Consider the following 19,260-nt stretch of genomic DNA (forward strand, 5'->3'; position numbering starts at 1 on the left):
AATGCCGCAACATACATTAACCCGCCAAGGTCGCTGATGTTCCATTTGTAGCAGCCATCGTGGATTTTCCGTTGCCCAATAGTGCATATTATGCCGATTTACGTTGCCGCTGTTGGTGAATGACGCTTCGTCGCTAAATAGAACGCGTGCAAAAAATCTGTCATCGCCCCGTAATTTCTCTTGTGCCGAGTGGCAGAACTGTACACGACTTTCAAAGTCGTCGCCATGCAATTCCTGATGCATAGAGATATGGTACGGGTGCAATCGATGTTGATGTAGCATTCTCAACATCGACGTTTTTGAAATTCCCGATTCTCACGCAATTTGTCTGCTACTGATGTGCGGATTAGCCGCGACAGCAGCTAAAACACTTACTTGGGCATCGTCATTTGTTGCGGGTCGTGGTTGACGTTTCACATGTGGCTGAACACTTCCTGTTTCCTTAAATAACGTAACTATCCGGCGAACGGTCCGGACACTTGGATGATGTCGTCCAGGATACCAAGCAGCATACATAACACACGCCCGTTGGGCATTTTAATCACAATAGCAATACATCAACACGATATCGACCTTTTCCACAATTGGTAAACGGTGCATTTTAACGCGGGTAATGTATCACGAAGCAAATACCGTCCGCACTGGCAGAATGTTACGCGATACCACGTACTTATACGCTTGTGACTATTACAGCGCCATCTATCACAAAGCGAAAAAAGTGGGCCAAGTAAAACATTCATATTTCTTTACGTACTACACGAATATGTAATAAAAAATTGGGGTTCGTACTTTAAAAAAACGCAGTTGATATCCGTTCGACCTATGGCAGCGCCATCTAGCGGGCCAACCATAGCGCCATCTGGTTTCCCCCTTCAAGCTAGACAAGTTTCGTTCTTTGTAGTTTTTTCGTTTGACGCTTATTTCGTGAGGTATTTGACCCAGTCAACCTGTATATGCAGATTAACCATTCCAGTTCAAGACGAAGTCTTGTACATGTAGCATACCTTCTCTTGCACACATCTAACGCCTTAACGAGGAACAGAAATACGGAAATGGAAAGGAAAAAGGGAAAGTGAAAATGACATGAATGCGTCAATGGTTGTTATACCTCAATATATTTACAAAAGCATAGATATTTGTCACATTTCAATTAATAAGTTGTAGCTTTTAGCGAACAATTACCCTACCACGTTGACGCTTGAACTGACGGATGTCGGTCCGTCTCCTGGCGGTGAAAGAAATTTTCGTCTTAATCATTTAGTTGGCAAGGGTGCAAACGAGGTGCCTTACAGCTGACAATTGCTGCACTGTGCGTCTGTTTACCAAATTAAACGTCAAACCACTGAGCAGTGTATCTTGGAGAAGTGTTGTTGATGGTGGTCCATTCGTTAGATGGAGAAGCCCCCTCCCTCCCTCTCCCCCCTACAAACCAACCCCAACCATCACTGCCTTTGGTGCCAGAAAAACCGGCCTTGTGTCCGACAGCATCGAGGTTCACGCTGACCATTCAATTCATTACCATAACTACAAACAACAACACAACTAGTCATCACATCTTACATTTACTTAGTACAGTTATCAGAAGATGCAGTAACTCAGCCGGCTGCGGTGGCCGAGCGGTTCTAGGCGCTTCAGTCCGGAACCGCGCGACTGCTACGGTCGCAGGTTCGAATCCTGCCTCGGGCATGGATGTGTGTGATGTCCTTAGGTTAGTTAGGTTTAAATAGTTCTAAGTTCTAGGGGACTGATGACCTCAGATGTTAAGTCCCATAGTGCTCAGAGCCATTTGAACCATTTTTTGCAGTAACTAACCCGACGCATCCTCCCCAACTAACGGGCAAATCACCTCGAATACGACGTTGCCTGTACAACGTTGCCAGTAGTGAAATGTAGAAACTACCGTTGTCGCTACGGTTGGTACTGAGAAGGATTGAGTCAGGAATTCATCGCCTCCGAATGGGTCTGTAAAGGGGGAGCGATAAAAAAATGTCGTGTAGACGCGTTGTAAAGTGTGATGTGGATGCTACTTTGTTCGACGCTGTCAGGCATGGTTGTAAAATTCTACAGCATGGGAGCGATTGTTCCGCATGTTTTATGAATGAGATATCTACGCAAGGCTTCCCTGCATAACAACAATTTTCTTATTTATAATGAAGGACTTGTTTAAGAAATGAGTCACGATATGTGAATGTGTCAGATATACTTCAAAATATTTATATAATATTTGCAGTAGTAACTTTGTAAATAATGCATTTTGTTTTTGCCTAAATTGTAAATTAAAAAGGCTAAATGAAACTAATACAAAGGACGTAATATTTCTGGAAGTGCCTGAAGCCCCGATGAAGTATATTTTCAAGCTGTACGGCATTCTGCGTCAAATCTGTGCAACTTCCTGGATCTAGTCAAATTATCTGTTTTGAAGTTCGTGTCATTGCTACTTATCACAGTTCACTTTGCTGGGTACTGAAAATATAAATGTCTGATGCAAGTCATATGAAATAAGTCTGAGTCTCCTCCACCCAGTCCGAGTAGAAAAGAGGTGCAGCCATGGGTGGCAATGAATGCCGACAAAACCGAATTATTTAGCAACACTCTCGCTGAGAATTTACGTTTCTGATATTAAGAGAAACATTTTTGCACTTCTTTTCATTATCAGAATAATTACTTCTGCATGATTTTGTATTGCTCTATCTAGAATTCGATAAAATGTGTCTTCAGGAATGATTACTAGCAACTGGTCTGGTGAAATTACGTGACGTATACAAGTGCTCACTACAGTTTACCTGAAAAACATTCAAATAAATAGTAACATTAATGAAAATACGGTGTGAAAAAAATAACATTTATACCTTGATGTTCGTCTAAAATATATTTTCTATCTTTGTCAGACTCTGTAAGTGATGTATCACACTAGCCTTAGACAAACTATCAATTATACTGAAGAGCACCATGACTATGGTACTAACAATGGTACTACAAAAACGAAACGAAATATTAAGCGTACAGAAGACGCTAAAAAGGAAGTAGTAGATGCTCCGTGAGCTAAATTCAAAACGAAATCTTCGACGTTTGTCAAAACAGGAAGCACACGAGTCGGTTGAAATAAAATCAACGAGAATACCGAAAGAGACCTGTTAAGTGCAAATAATATGTACTTCAAATTGTTCTTCTTGTTAAAACAAATTACATACTTTGAGACTGGTTACGTGCGTTTGTGTGGTTACAATGGATATTGCTTGGCGATGTATTGGAGTTAGGTATTCTGAAGTTAGCGCGACGATGATTCCTACGCTCCCGCATTGAAACTTGCAGATTTAATTAGTTTCAACATAAAAATTTGATTTTACTTCTAATAATCAAAGGCACAACGTATATATTGGTACGGCAGATTAGACGCCATTAGTGCTAAAATTCCACTGCCAGCTACATCACCCTTGCCTTTCATTGAATATTTGTTGTCTTGTCTTGCAAAACACTGCGTGTCGTAAGAAACTGGTATGCATGTGGTGTACAGTGAAGTATAGTATATAGATCTAGTGCCGAAAGTGTAACGTCTTTGATCAAAAATATTTCTTTGGGTGTTACATAAAGAAAATAAACCGTATGAGGAGAAAAATATTGAACCAAAATTATTTTAACATGAATATTGAATTATTGCCTTACGGTAAAGGTCGTGTCAGTATTTACTTAAGTATATACATACGATGAGTATTAAATTTTCTGGACAGAAATGTACCTGAAGAGCTATTAGAATTCCACTAACATAGAGTGAGAGCAAATCTGCATTCAGTGCAGAGCTGAATATGTATGAATAAAACTTCAAAAATTTGAGATACTGGTGTGATAGGGCTATGCATGTAAATTAGAGGCACAGTTATTTGAAATGTTCCTGGCTGATAATTTAAGAAAAATCCACGGAATTTTATTTTATGTTACTTGTGCTTTGGTGCTTAGGAAGTAAGGGGTGGGGTGCGATGAGAGAGAGAGAGAGAGACAGACAGTGAGAGAAAGAGAGGTAAATAGTTGTTTTTAGGCAACAGTTTTTGGAAGTTTTGCAGGATAAACCTGTTTTCAAGTTCGGTCAAACTACTGTTTTGTTTTTGGCACAAGTGCCTCATACAGTTCAAATGGCTCTACGCATTATGGGACTTAACATCTGAGGTCATCAGTCCCCTAGACTTAGAACTACTTAAACCTAACGAACCTGAGGACATCACACACATCCATGCCCGAGGCAGGATTCGAACCTGCGACCGTAGCAGCAACGCGGTTCCGGACTGAAGCGCCTAGAACCGCTCGGCCACAGCGGCCGGCCTACAGTCACTTATCTCAAATCGACAACGTTCGTAATAGCTGTTATCGTTAAATTAGTAATCTGTTCGCTCTGTCTGGGAGCAAAATGGGTTCATAAGTGCAGAACAGCCACTTACGAGAATCCGGGTGTCCGGCGAGATATCCATGGCGGACGCGTGTGACACCCTCCCAGGGCCACTGCTCGGCCACTACTGAACGCCAACGCTGGAGGCCCAACATCTGCTCATACGTCACGTCGGCCGGCCTTATCAACGCCGGTCACGGAGAACCTTACCTGCCTCTAGATAATCGCACTGCTGACCCAAATTTCGGCCTAAGTAGCTGACCAAACACAATTGGAGGTCTCGCTGTGATACGCTCCCTTACTCGCTTTCTATCTGACGTCAACCAAATTCGAGACCAAAAAAGAAGGAAACTACATCGAGATGACCTCGTTAGACAGCTGGAACAAGGTGGCATGGATGTGGGTGGGGGCGAGGAGCTCAGGCCTCTCTGAAAGATCATTGCAACAATCGCCTGGAGTGATCTGTAGAAACGACACAAATCTACCATCTGGATAGAAAGTGCGGCCTTAAAAGTCGCTCCGACCAAAGGGGAATTCAGGATCTTAATGACTGCGCCATTTCGGCCAACATCTACTTCGCTGTCTTTAGAGATCGGTGAGCTGAGTTCTGTATGACCTCTTTGTTGACTCCCGAAGCACAACAACATTTTAAAAGAATATATAAAAGGAAAGTATGTCATCAACCTGAAACGATGTTCACTGGATTGCCTGCAGAAATAAAGGACATAGAATATTGGATTTTTTTTAAAGAAAGAGTTCAGAAAGAAGTTAATATCTGATAGTTTCTATAGCTTTGAAGAATACATGAACTATTGACTTCGACACAGGTCTGTTACTTCGTTAAAAATATGTATGATGTATCTACAGCTGCTTTCATATAAAGAACATTTCTGCTGCTGCTTCTTTGTTTTGATTGTTTCAATGCAGTCAGGTGCCACCAAATTGTTAATATAAGCCTAGTGATATATTCTAGAGGTGATAAAATGATTGAAAATGATCAAAATATGAATAAATAATGTTATTATATTATTATTATTTAGTTGCAGCCAGGTAGAGGCAGATTGCATATTATTATTATTATTATTATTATTATTATTATTATTATTATTATTTAGTCACAGGATGGTACAGGCAGAGTCCATATTCCTAGATTTCCCTGCAGACTGTTAACGAATGAACGAGCATACGGAATATGTTCCCAAATATGTGTACGGCTCGATGACCTATTAAGTAACTGAACCCAGTACGCTGTCGTCGACAGAGAGAGTTCATCAGATACAAGGGTATCGTCAGGAGTGCTCCAGGGAAGTGTGATAGGACTGCTGTTATTTTCTCTACACATAAATTATCTAGCGGACGGGGTGAGCAGCAATATGCGGCTGTTTGCTGATGATGCTCTGGTGTACAGAACGGTGTCGTCGTTGAGTGACTGTAGGATGGTACAGAAGGACTTAGACAATATTTCAAGTTGGTATGATGAGTGGCAGTTAGCTCTAAATGTAGAAAAATGTAAGTTAATTAATATGAGGAGGAAAAACAAACCAAAAATGTTCGAATACAGCATTAGTAGTTTGGACAGAGTCACATCGATTAAGTATCTAGGCGTAACGTTGCAAAGAGGTATGAAACGGACGAGCATGTAAGGATTGTAGTAGGGAAGGCGAATGTTACGCATCGGTTTATTGGGAGCGTTTTAGGAAATTGTGTTTCATGTGTGTAGTAGACCGCATATAGGACGCTCGTGCGACCTGTTCTTTAGTACTGCTCGAGTGTTTGGGGTCCGGGTCTGCACCAGCTCGGATTAAAGGAAGACATAGAAGCAACTGAGAGGCGGGCAGCTAGATTTGTTACCAGTTGGTTCGGTCAACACGCAGGTATTACAGAAACTCTTCGGGAGCCCAAATGGGGATCCCTGGAGAGAATGCGACACTCTTTTTGAGGAAAACTATTGAGAAACTTTAGAGAACCGCCATTTCAAGCTGCCTGCACAACTATTCTGCTGCTGCCAACGTACATTTCACGTAAGGACCACGAAGATAAGAAAAGAGAAATTACGGTTCGTATGGAAGCATGTAGAGAATCGTTCTCCCCTCGCTCCATCTGCGAGTGGAACAGGAAAGGAAACAAGTAATGGTACAGGGTACCCTCCATCACGCATCGTACTTATGGTGGCTTGCGGAGTTGCAGTTGTTTTTCGTTTACAGTATTCTTCTCTTTCAATATTCTTTCCATTTTTCTCATTGTCCCTTTTTTTATTTCCTCAGACCACACGTTTTCTCTTAACCACTTTCACCACGAAAGACTTATGTTTTTAAATCTTTTCTTGTGGAATATTGAGTTCTGTTGCATCTAGTTTTTTGTTGTGGAAGTTTTTTTCATTATTGTTTCTATTATTTCTGTTTCATATCGTTCCATCATAACTTTTTAATTTCCTGGCTTCTATGCCTCTTATGAATCCTTAAATATTCCTCATAACCCTCCTCTCTAATACTTCTAATTTGTCTAATTTGCAACTCAATGCTAGGCATTCGACTGCATAGAAACAGTCACTACTGACGATGCTATTTTTTATATTTCTCGATGCGAACATATTATAGTAAATATTGTGGTGATTAGCTTGTTACCCTACATTGCATACCTTCCATCCAGTAAACAACCTGTCATGTACGCGGTTTGGGAAGCTATTTTGTGTGTATATTTATTAATTGTAAGCGATGCCCTTGTGTGTAGCATTTCCAGTGAATTGCAAATAAACGGGTTAGGCGAACGACCAGCAGGAATGTAATTAAAGTACTACATTAGAATATATTTCACTCCCACAAAAATTGATCCGTCTTCGACCACAGCTAAACTGAGTCCAGTTACTCTGTATCAAGCAGCCAATGGCCTTGCTTCGTTGAATACACCGGTTCTCGTCAGGTCACCGAAGTTAAGCAACGTTCGGCGTGGCCAGTACTTATATGGGTAAGGACCTGGGCACGCCACGGGCTGTTTGCTGCTTTCCCTTTGCCTTAACGACAAACGGGAGGAGGGGTGGTGGTGTAAACTTCTTGATCACGAGACTTTGTGCCAGTGTCCTGAACTAAATTCCGGTCGCAGTGTCTCATGAAATGACAGCATGTGACATTGTTGATAGTGATCTGTCTGTCGGACGGGGGCATTAAGCTCGGCCCTTTGGTACTATTCGGAGAAGTAGACTATGCACCGGCACCGGGTTTCACCATCTCGCATCTGTCATCATTCAACACAAACATGACACCACACTACACACACCCATTACTGTCACTTACACTTATCAGATACACTTAAAAACACGGCGCTCACACGCATACACATCACCAAAGGACGCGAGAGTGACATGACCTCACTGCACGTAGCTCTGATTGGCCAGCGCAAGCAGGCACAAACCAGAGCTCGGACAAGACCAGGTGTATCTATAGACTTTTGAACGTTACTGTGTGTCCCGGGTTCGATTCCCGGCGGGGTCAGGGATTTTCTCTGCCTCGTGATGGCTGGCTGTTGTGTGCTGTCCTTAGGTTAGTTAAGTTTAAGTAGTTCTAAGTTCTATGGGACTTATGACCACAGCAGTTGAGTCCCATAGTGCTCAGAGCCATTTGAACCATTTGAACATTACTGTGCACTACAGAAGGGAGGAATAGCACATCAACGAAGTGCGATGCTGTTACAAGGGGTTGCTGCCATAAGTCGCTCTCTGATACAATTGGAACTTGGTAGGGAGATAAAACGATGAAAATAAAGGCACGCCTATTTTGGCTTAAGTGCCAAAACACAATAGCTCCCGAGGAAGTGACGGTCAGAGTTTCGATGCGACTTCGTGAGGCTACTCGGATGCTACTCGTGGCAGCATAATACGAGGGTAATCGCAAAAGTAAGGTCTCCTATTTTTTTTATAAGTACATAGTACATAGACCTGTTTATTTCTTTCCGGCCAAATGTTCTTTTAACCTAGGGAACAACAGGTGATAGTCACTGGGCGCCAAGTCAGGACTATAGGGTGGGTGGGTGATTATGTTCCACTGAAACTGTTGCAGGAGAGCAACGGTTTGCCGAGCGATGTGTGGGCGGGCGTTGTCATGGAGAATGTGTACGCCCTTGCTCAACATTCCTCTTCTCCGGTTCTGAATTGCCCGTTTGAGTTTTTTCAGAGTCCCACAGTAACTGTCAGCGTTAATTGTGGTCCCAGCGACTCAACTCCGACAACGAGGTGAAAGAAGAGGTTCATAACTTTCTCAGCAGCATGGCGGCGAGCTGGTATGACATGGACATATAAAAACTGCCACAGGATCTACAAAAATGCATCGACGAAAATGGTGATTATGTCGAAAAATAGTTAAATGTTCAAGCTGTAAACTGATGTAAAGCATTGTAGAAATAAACAAGTCTATGTACTTATAAAAAAATAGGAGACCTTACTTTTGGGATTACCCTCGTAGTAAGTGCGTTGGTAGCGCAATGGCTAAGGGCACAGTTTCGAAATTTTGTGCTCCGTGTTCAAATCCGAACCTAGATATTTTTAAAGTTATTGTTGAAAAGTATGTGACATCACTGTGGTTTATGACATGGTGAAATACATTGAAATTAACGGCAAAAGAAATGTAGATTTCAAATATTCTTAAAAATAGATATTATCATCACAATTGACACTGATTAACGCCTTCAAGAAAACTGCTACCAACAGTTTTCGTTTGTCTTCGAGAGATAGTGAAAAATTTGGTCCTGTAATCCATCAAGATGTAAACAATTAATGGACATTTGCGGTAAGTTCCTATGGAACCACTCTGCTGAGGTCATCGGCCCCTAGGCTAACTTAAACTAACTTACGCTAAGGACAACACACTCACCCACACCTGAGAGAGGACTCGGAGGAGGAGGAGATTGGTGTTTCACATCCCGTCGACAACGTGGTCATTAGAGACGGAGCATAAGCTCGGATTAGGGAAGGAAGTCGTCCGTGCCCTTTCGAAGGAACCATCCCGGCATTTGCCTGAAGTGATTTAGGGAAATCACGGAAAACGTAAATCAGGAAGGCCGGGCGCGGGGTTGAACCGTCGTCCTCTTGAATGCGAGTCCAGTGTGCTGACCACTGCGCCAGCTCGCTCGGTGGGGAGGACTCGAACCTCCGACGGGGGAGCCGCGCGAACCGTGGTAAGGCGCTAGACCGCGCGACTACCCCGCGCGGCAAACAATTTATGGAACGACATCATTAATTGCACGCGACAGCCACAAAATCTGGAAGGCTCACAAAAGAAATCTATCATCAGTTTCTTGACAAAGTTTTGCGAGCGTTTCTGTACATTATTGACTCATACGGAGGGCAAAACGATCCCTCATTGTACGTTGGACTGCTTTTCGATGAAATCGGAAAACCTACATATTCATTAAAAGTAATTCTGTTGAAGTTTATGCTGTTATGTGAACCCTGCGTCGTATATGTCTACTGACATGAGAAGAATTACATTCGCCGATTACCAAACTGCCCTATTTTCATCGTACAGCAAAGGGCTATCACAAGCAGAAGCGACGCAATTAAAATACACATCTTGATTCATAATCAGTTCCAAGCTCCAGCTTCCGAGAAAATGCTTAGATATGCGTGGACTGCCGCGAAATCATCGCCAATCGCGAAGTTGTATTCTTAATGATATTCACACAAAAAATATGACTGTGATATATGTGCCTTCGCAAGTTATTCGTGGTGCTCTGAATTTATGTGTGTGCACTGAATGTGTCTATGAATGCATTGATTCTGTTGCAGCATTAAACTAAAATACAGAGCAAATAGCGGAGTACTACGATTTTTATATTTTTAATTTTCGACTACTGATAATTATATAAGATTATACAACAGTTGTGAAAAATACAATCTATTTTTAACAAGATTTGAAATACTTATTTCTTTCGTCAATAATTCCATTGTATTTTATGATGCCACCCCCCCCACCGCCCCCCCCCCCCGCCCCACGACAACAAAACAAAAACGATACACAAATCTGAATCTGAACATGGGCGCGAAATTTGTAAAATGTGTTCTTAGCCACTGCGCTACCATCTCACTTGGTTTAGATGTGCGAGTGGTCTGATAAGTCGCATCGAAAGTCTGATAGTCATTTTCTCGAAAACTATTGAGTGTTGGCACCTAAGCCTAAATAGGAGTCGCTTTATTTTCACGTTTTTTCTCCTGCTTGTGTTTACTTGCCACCTCGTCTACCGATTCAACAGACATCAACTGGCGATGAGTCTGGTGCTTTTGTAGTAGTGATCAGAAGTCAATAACCTTTTTTTTTATTACTACTGTGTGGACCGACTATATTTTTCAAGAGTCTGTAATTTATGTATGCAGTGGCATCTTTTGGAGGACAATCTCTCACTGCACATACTCAGTTCAGAGCCACCTTTCCTCCCTTATGATGCGCAACATGATGGAGTACTACCAGCAACTCCGAGCTTTCATGCTTACAACATAGCAGCTGAATCACACGACGCTCTTTCTTTTCCTGGTGGGTAGGTGCACAAATGTTCATACTGTGTAGGAAGCTGTTCCCCCAGCGTGAGCCCCAAACCCTACCCTATCAAGACATTATTCGAACATTAAGCCGGGTTCACACACGCAACTAATGTGACGTCACAGCTTGTGGCTTTCTGTAGTGCCCTCGTAAGCGACCGTTCGCTCAGGACGCCACAAATTCTACGTAGTTGCACAGCATTCAAATGGTGTCAACTGATATTATACGGGCGGGTCTTAATGTTATACTGCATGTTATGGCATTAGAGCTATGGCAAGAGTTAAATACAAAAAAGACGAAACCCAAATGTTAGATCCGAAAACAGATTTTGCGCAGGGACCAGGAACACATTTATAAATTAAATAACATTCGAAGACGGAAATGCCGTCTGCTATGCAAATTAACCAACAGACGGCATGTGGATATCATCCGCAGACACACCTCTTCCAAGCTTTCGGAATCTTCCTGTATTCATTGATGTTCTAGAACAATTAATTTTTTTTTAACAGCTGCCACATCACACTCGGGGACTATTTCCGGCACATAATCCACAATTTATACAGCGCTTGTTATCACAAATCACAAACTTTATACGACTAGGCTTTTTGGTTGCGGTACATACTAAGTTTATTTATTTACTCTCCATAAATTTTTCAAGTTGTAGGATATGCCTACATCGTTGGTTCGCAAATACTGTGTATGTGTATATGTGTGTGTGTGTGTGTGTGTGTGTGTGTGTGTGTTTGTTGTTGTTGTTCAAAATGGTTCAAATGGCCTTGAGTGCTATGGGACTCAGCTTCTAAGGTCATCAGTCCCCTAGAACTTAGAACTACTTAAACCTAACTAACCTAAAGATATCACACACATCCATGCCCGAGGCAGGATTCGAACCTGCGACCGTAGCGGTCGCGCGGTTCCAGACTGTAGCGCCTAGAACCGCTCGGCCACTTCGGCCGGCGTTGTCGTCGTTGTTGTTGTTGTTGTTCCAGAAGCTGTGAGAGTGTACCTGCAGACTACTGTTTTGAAGTTTTCTAGTAATAAAATGAAAACACGCTGAAATCGAATGGGCTACCGCAGCAATTACTCCACGATAACTGCGACAGAATGCTCGTGTTTCGAAATACAGCCACCAGGTAGCAGTTGTGAAAGGTAAGTGACAAAAAGTACAAGAAAGCTGAACTTTTTGTGGCATGACAAAAGTTGCGTCTCTTAAGTTGGGTCACTGGAGACTGGAGGTTCACACATGCAACTGCGGTATGCCAGTAGCTGCGGCGACACTTTTGTTCCGTGTGCGAACCCGGCTTTAGATGACTTCTTCGAAGCACAGATTCATATAGCTGCTGCTCGTCGAAACTTTTAGTACGCGTCGTCAAAATAATCAGTGTTACAAAGAATGGATCGCTGAACTCAAGGGAATTACTAGGAACTGTTAAATTTAACTGCTTCTGTGGAGCCTCATTTCAAGACAAAATGCTTCACAATGGCAATATCCAAACCGTTGATGATAACAGAACACAGGCTGAGATTCTAAAGCTTTACAATCCTGGTCTCAATGACGTGCTTAAAGTAATCGAAGCTCACGAAGTGTAAGACTTCGCAGAAGTTGAGTTTATGCGCCTGTTGCAACACTGATTGCAGATAGATCCAAGCAGCCCCGGTATCATAGGACACATAACAACCGTCGTTACAAGCAACAGCGTTAGGCTGAGCGCAAGCTGAGATGTGTGTAGCGCATGTGGAGTGACATGACACTGCACCGTGACGCGCACGTGCCGCGCAGGCCTTGCGCATATTGTGACGCTTACACATTCTTTGTCCGCTCCGGACCGAGCGAGGCGGAGCAGGGAGTTCGCACACTAGACGCGTATTCTGAAGGACGACGGTTCAAACCCGCGTCCGGATACCCTGTTTTAGGTTTTCTGTGATTTCTCTTAATCGCTTGAGGCAAATGCCAGGATGGCTCCATTGAAAGGGCACGGCCAACTTCCTTCGCCATTCTTCCCTTAACCGATGGGATCGATGACCTCGCTGTTTTGGTCCCCTCCTCCAAATCAACCAACCAACCAAACTGCGCCGGTTGGCGACGCGCTGCGCTGACACAATCGTAGCGCGCACTCTGCAATCTTTCTCAAACGATTTTACAGAAACTATTCCGTAAAATATTTGATTTTGTGTTACTTGTAGCGTTATATGTCAGCTTCGTGGTGAAGTGCCCATCGTCTCGCTAATGGTCATACTTATTGCGATTGTAAGTAGGCTGTTTAGGTTTTTATTTTAGTAACGTCAAGTAGCGCTCTGTATGAAAATCACCGACTGTGCTGTGTGCAGCCTGTGGCTGGTTGGCATTGTTGGAATAATCGCTATTGTAGTGTTGGGCTGTTGGAAGTGAACAGAGCGTAGCGTTGTACAGTTGGAGGTGAGCCGCCAGCAGTGGTGGATGTGGGGAGAGAGATACCAGAGTTTTGAGAGCGGACGATCTGGACGTGTGTCCGTCAGAAAAAGGAAATTTGTAAGACTGGATGTCATGAACTGACTATATATATATATATTATAACTTTTGAACACTATTAAGGTAAATACATTGTTTGTTCTCTATGAAAATCTTTCATTTGCTAACTATACCTATCAGTAGTTAGTGCCTCCAGTAGTTAGAATCTTTTATTTAGCTGGCAGTATTGGCGCTCGCTGTATTGCAGTAGTCCGAGTAACAAAAATTTTTGTGAGGTAAGTGATTCATGAAAGGTATAGGTTATTGTTAGTCAGGGCCATTCTTTTGTAGGAATTATTGAAAGTCAGATTGCGTTGCGCTAAAAAATATTGTGTGTCAGTTTAGTGATGATGAGAATAAGTAAAGAGAGAACTGTCTGAGTACGTCCAGTTTTGCTCAGCTCTTTGAAAATCAAATAACGTAAGAGGTTTACCAGCACAGTAATTCACAATTTTTCTAAGGGGACGTTACATGATATACTCGTTTAAATAAGACACTGCACAAAATTCTAAAAAGTTTGAAATGATAAATAGGGGTCGTTATGATTTTGCATTTGGTGTGTATTACATCGTATGTTGCTGCTTATGAAATTTAGCTAAATATACTAATTTTTTTGGGGTTGAGAGGAAGCCTCTATCTACCTCCGATCTCGAGAAAATGGATCGTATGTAGCGCATTCACTCGTGATCACATGCCCGCGAGAATGAAAATATTCATGACATCCCTCATATCTCCTAAATCGCTCGAAACATCGAAACGAGGTTTTGGCGAATGATAGCACCCGCGGAGGAGAGTATTTTGCCAAATCGTTAACCCACGGAACTTTCTTATATACGGCGATATAGGAGAAGTTATAGTATTTATTTCATTTTTTCAGTCCTGAACTGTAAGTTTTAGGAATCTTCGACAGCTAGTGAAAAAAATTCCTAGTATCAAAATAAAAATGAAATTCCTTCTCTTATGTTTCTGCAAACCGACACAGTGAGGTTTTCAATATGTTATTCACCTGTCTGGTCGCCAGTTGCATGTTTAATGAGACACTCTGTTTCAGGATTCTGTCGCAATAGCTAATGCAAGGTAAAATTGTGCAAATTATACTGTGTTTTGTCAAAATAAGCACAACTAAACTTGTCAAATAAAAAAATGTAGCTGTTACTTGTAAGTAGTGATGCATCTTCGAATGAGAATAGGTTAACAATTCACACAAAAATAAATCGCCAATTCCGTTGCAATTTTTGTGGGATCCCAGTAACCTATCGTACTTTTAACACTGAACGACTGCAATGAAAACTTACAAAAAAAGGATTCTATTCTTGTTCCTCATCTGAGCAATATTAAAACAATGACTAGCTTGCCCTTGAGGCAGAGTGCCGCGCACATGCCAGACGTTTGTTACTCACCTACGGCTTGCCAAACTGACAAAGTGTGATTCGCGAACAAAATAGTTGTTATTGATAAAATTGATCCATCGCACAACACGAAGGTTAGCTACTGTCCGCAGCTGAGAATAATGCGCGCGACAGGAAAGCGGAAGCTAGCCACATGTACCTTGCGGTGGGACGAGGAGGGGGGGGGGGGGGTGATATGTACGCAACCACTGAAATGCTTTTCCTCCACACTATACGCCAATTAAAACATTGTCATTCATGGGGGTTTTCTCAACTGTTTCTAGCTTATAGTGAAAATGTGATTTCTGGTTTAGCGCCCCATGTCACGGATTGCGCACCCCCTCCCGCCGGACGTTCGAGTTCTCCCTCGGGCATGTGTGTGTGTGTGTGTGTGTGTGTGTGTGTGTGTGTGTGTGTGTGTTGTACTTAGCATAAGTTAGTTTATGTAGTGTGTAAATCTAGGGAGCGATGACCTCACCAGCTTGGTCCCTTAGGAATTCACACACATTTGAGGATTTTCTGTGTGCATATAGTATACAGGGTGAGTCACTAACTATTGCCACCAAGAATAACTCTGAAAGTATGATAGGAGCTGAAAAGTTTGTGGGGCAAAAGTTACATGGGACAATGGAGGCCATAATATGACGTTGGTTGTTTGGTGCTAGGTGGGGTCGCGTCAGAGATATGAAGGTCAACTTTTTTTCTTTTTTGGATGCTATAATTTGGCTCTTATTTCCTGATAGCGGCTATCGGGACGAATCCAATTATGTGAAACAGTAAGGTTTTTGAAAGTCAACGAAGGTCACAAAGGTTGCATGAACATACATTTACTGAAGGTGTTCGAAGTGATGACCATTGGTATCAATGCAGTGCTGCAATCTTCTTATCATGGATTGAGTGGTATTCCTTATAACATCGGCACATTGATACCAATGTTCGTTACTTCGAACACCTTCTGTATATGGACGTTCATGCCACCTTTCTGACTTTCGTGGACCTTCAAAGGCCTTACTGTTACACGTCATTGTATTCGTCTCGATAGCAGCTATCAGAAACTAAGTACCAAACTATAGCATCCCATTTAAAAAAACAAAGTTGACCTTCATTTCTCTGCCGCGACCCCACCTAGCAACAAAAACCCAACGTCATATTATGGCCCCGTTGTCCCATGCAACTTTTGTCCCACACACTTTTCATACACTATGTGGTCAAAAGTACCTGGACGCCTGGCTGTAAATGTCTTAACAAGTTCGTGGCGCCCTCCATTGGTACTGCTGGAATTCAATAAGGTGTTGGCCCACCCTTAGCCTTGATGATGGCTTCCACTCTCGCAGCCATACGTTCAATCAGGTGCTGGAAGGTTTCTTGAGGAATGGCAGCCCATTCCTCACGGAGTGCTGCACTGAGGAGAGGTGTCGATGTCGGTCGGTGAAGCCTGGTACGAAGTCAGCATTCCCAAGCATTCCAAAGCTGTTCTGTAAGATTCAGGTCAGGACTCTGTGCAGGCCAGTCCATTGCAGGGATGTTATTGTCGTGTAACCACTCCACCACAGGCCGTGCATTATGAGCAGGTGCTCGATCGTGTTGAAAGATGCAATCGCCATCCCATAATTGATCTTCAACAGTGGGAAGCAAGAAGGTGCTTAAAACATCAATGTAGGCCTGTGCTGTGATAGTGCCACGCTAAACAAGAAGGGGTTCAAGCCCCCTCCATGAAAAACACGACCACACCACTGCCTCCGAATTTTACTGTTGGCACTACACACGCTGGTAGGTGATGCTCACTGGGCACTCCCCATACCCACACCCTGCCATAGGATCACCACATTGTGTACCGTTATTCGTCACTCCACACAACGTTTTCCCACTGTTCAACCGTCCAATGCTTACGCTCCTTACACCAATCGAGGCGTCGTTTGGTCTTTACCGGCGTTTGGTCTTTACCGCTTAGGAGCAGCCGCTCGATCATGAAATCCAAGTTTTCTCATCTCCCATCTAACTGCCATAGTACTTGCAGTGGATCCTGATGCAGTTTGGAATTCCTGTGTGATGTCTGGATAGACGTCTATCTATTACAAATTAGGACCCTCTTCAACTGCCAGTCAACAGGCGAGCTCGGCCTGTACGCTTTTGTGCTGTACGTGTCCCTTCACGTTTCCACTTCAGTATCACATCGGAAACAGTGGACCTAGGGATGTTTAGGAGTGTGGAAATATCGCATGAGACAAATGACACTCAATCACCTGACAATATTCGAAGTTCGTGAGTTCCGCTGAGCGCCGCATTATGGTCTCTCACGATGCCTAATGAATACTGAGGTCGCTGATATGGAATACCTGAAAGTATGTGGCAGCACAGTTCACCTAATACGAAAAGCGTATGTTTTTGGGGGTGTCCGGATACTTTTGATCAAATAGTGCACATTCGGAGTTATTCTAGGTGGCAATAGTTACTGACTCACCCTGTATCGTCTCTTATTGCATCCATATCCAAATAACCACGCTGAATCTCATACACTTCAGCTCTTGAATGCTTTTTAGCAGTATCACAAGGGTTATACATCTATGGAAATTCCCACCTTCCGAATTTCTGTAGCAGACTGTACAGAAATGTCAGCATAGGCAGCAGGTAGAGAACCTTGTTTCACTGTATAACATTGAAAATTTCCTGTCTTGCCCTTGATGACATGATTTTATAATATTACTTTGTTTGCCGGCCGCTGTGGCTGAGCGGTTCTAGGCGCTTCAGTACGGAACCACGCTGCTGCTAGGGTCGCAATTTCGAATCCTGCCTAGAGCATGGATGTGTGTAATGTCCTTAGGTTAGTTAGGTTTAAGTAGTTCCAAGTCTAGTGGACTGATAACCTCGGCGTTAAGTCCCATAACGCTTGGGGCCATTTGATTTTTACTTCCTCTTTCACTACCCTCATGATGACTCATATGTCCCTTATTGTGAGTTAAAGACATTGTGGAGGCAGAAGAAATAATCCCAAATGCTAATGGCTCATCAGTCATTGAATTGTGCATTTTTCTTGGCAAAAGAAAAACAGTAACGAAATAAAACAGCAAAACCACATAGATATAAATTAAATAACTGAAAACTTTAATGTACTAATGAAAAAAGATGGTGAGCTTAAAGGGCGAAAATCGAAACATACTCAGTGACAACAAAGTTCAGTAGTAAGGCAATAGTTTTCGGACGGTCAACTTCCACTGGCCACATGCGCCTTGCCAAAGGGAGCATATGGGAGGACTGCTTTCCAGAGTTCAGCATGGCACACGCCCGGCCGGAGTGACCGAGCGGTTCTAGGCGCTACAGTCTGGAACCGCGAGACCGCTGCGGTCGCAGGTTCGAATCCTGCCTCGGGCATGGATGTGTGTGATGTCCCTAGCTTAGTTAGGTTTAAGTAGTTCTAAGTTCTAGGGGACTGATGACCTCAGAAGTTGAGTCCCATAGTGCTCAGAGCCATTTGAACCATGGCACACGGCGCGAGAAACTGTCACAACGACAACGCAAGTGCGAGTCGCGACACCATCACGTCGCGTCCAAATTTGCGCGGTCGCACTTGAACCTATTGAGTTACAAAAATGCGCACTGCGCTGAACCGCACCACACGCACTATGTGCGTCTCAATTTGCGCCTAACGTTAGAAACGGCGCGAACGCTAAGCTTCTTCCTGGGCTAAATCAAACCTCTCTAAGTCTTGCGTTCAAATCAAATGGCTCTGAACACTATGGGACTTAACATCTGAGGTCATCAGTCCCCTAGAACTTAGAACTAATTGAACCTAACTAACCTAAGGACAGCACACACATTCATGCCCGAGGCAGGATTCGAACCTGCGACCGTAGCGATAGCGCGGTTCCACTGTAGCGCCTAGAGCCGCTCGGCCACTCCGGCCGACAAAGTCTTGCGTGAAATGTTATGTAACGCATGAGCGCAAAAAACTGTTTTCTCCGCCAAGCGGAATATCGACACTGCCACAAATTAGGACACTCGCAGCAAGTGTGTATGCAACTGCAACGTGAAGTAAATTCTGTTCCACACAGATCTCGATTTGAGAAAAAGGAAGTAAATATCATCTCTCATTTTGAATCCGTACCCACTCCTTCAGGCAGTCCACACAGTAAACTTGGACGTAAGCGGCGGAATGACACTGCGAAACACTCAGTGCAACACTTGACTCATTCTGACCAGCTCTGCTCTAAAAGACATTCAGCTAAACGCTTCGTCAGTCACAATTCAGACAAAGACAGATTTCCACAAGTCAGAACGGAATGTCACATTCAAAGCACAAACCCGAAACTGTTCACCTCTCTGCAGATTGACGCTTCAGTCACACTGATTATTTAGAATAAGTCTGAGCAACTGGGATACACTCAGCTCTAAAAATCACGCCTGCGCCTCACAGCCTACAATGGCGAAAATATCTCTGTTGTTGGAACGCGCAGTCTGCAAGCAGAATACAGAACTATTACTACA

At 43.1% G+C, this 19,260-nt stretch overlaps 1 protein-coding gene across 6 annotated transcripts in view; it reads right to left on the reverse strand.

The window, feature by feature from the left end:
- The window catches only part of LOC126469776 (organic cation transporter protein), a 298,044-nt gene that overhangs the window by 204,077 nt on the left and 74,707 nt on the right, over positions 1-19,260 (reverse strand). The window contains exon 1 of one of the 6 annotated variants that reach the window (XM_050097010.1): positions 4,431-4,493. The exons of 4 other annotated variants lie outside the window; for them this stretch is intronic. In XM_050097010.1, the coding sequence (XP_049952967.1) occupies positions 4,431-4,460 (30 nt within the window). In that variant the 5' untranslated portion in view covers positions 4,461-4,493. Of the gene's footprint in view, positions 1-4,430; positions 4,494-19,260 lie in introns of those variants that run through there. One more of the 6 variants, XM_050097009.1, reaches the window with a different exon arrangement.

The sequence above is a fragment of the Schistocerca serialis genome, chromosome 3, assembly GCF_023864345.2.
Source record: "Schistocerca serialis cubense isolate TAMUIC-IGC-003099 chromosome 3, iqSchSeri2.2, whole genome shotgun sequence".
Taxonomy (NCBI): Eukaryota; Metazoa; Arthropoda; class Insecta; order Orthoptera; family Acrididae; genus Schistocerca; species Schistocerca serialis.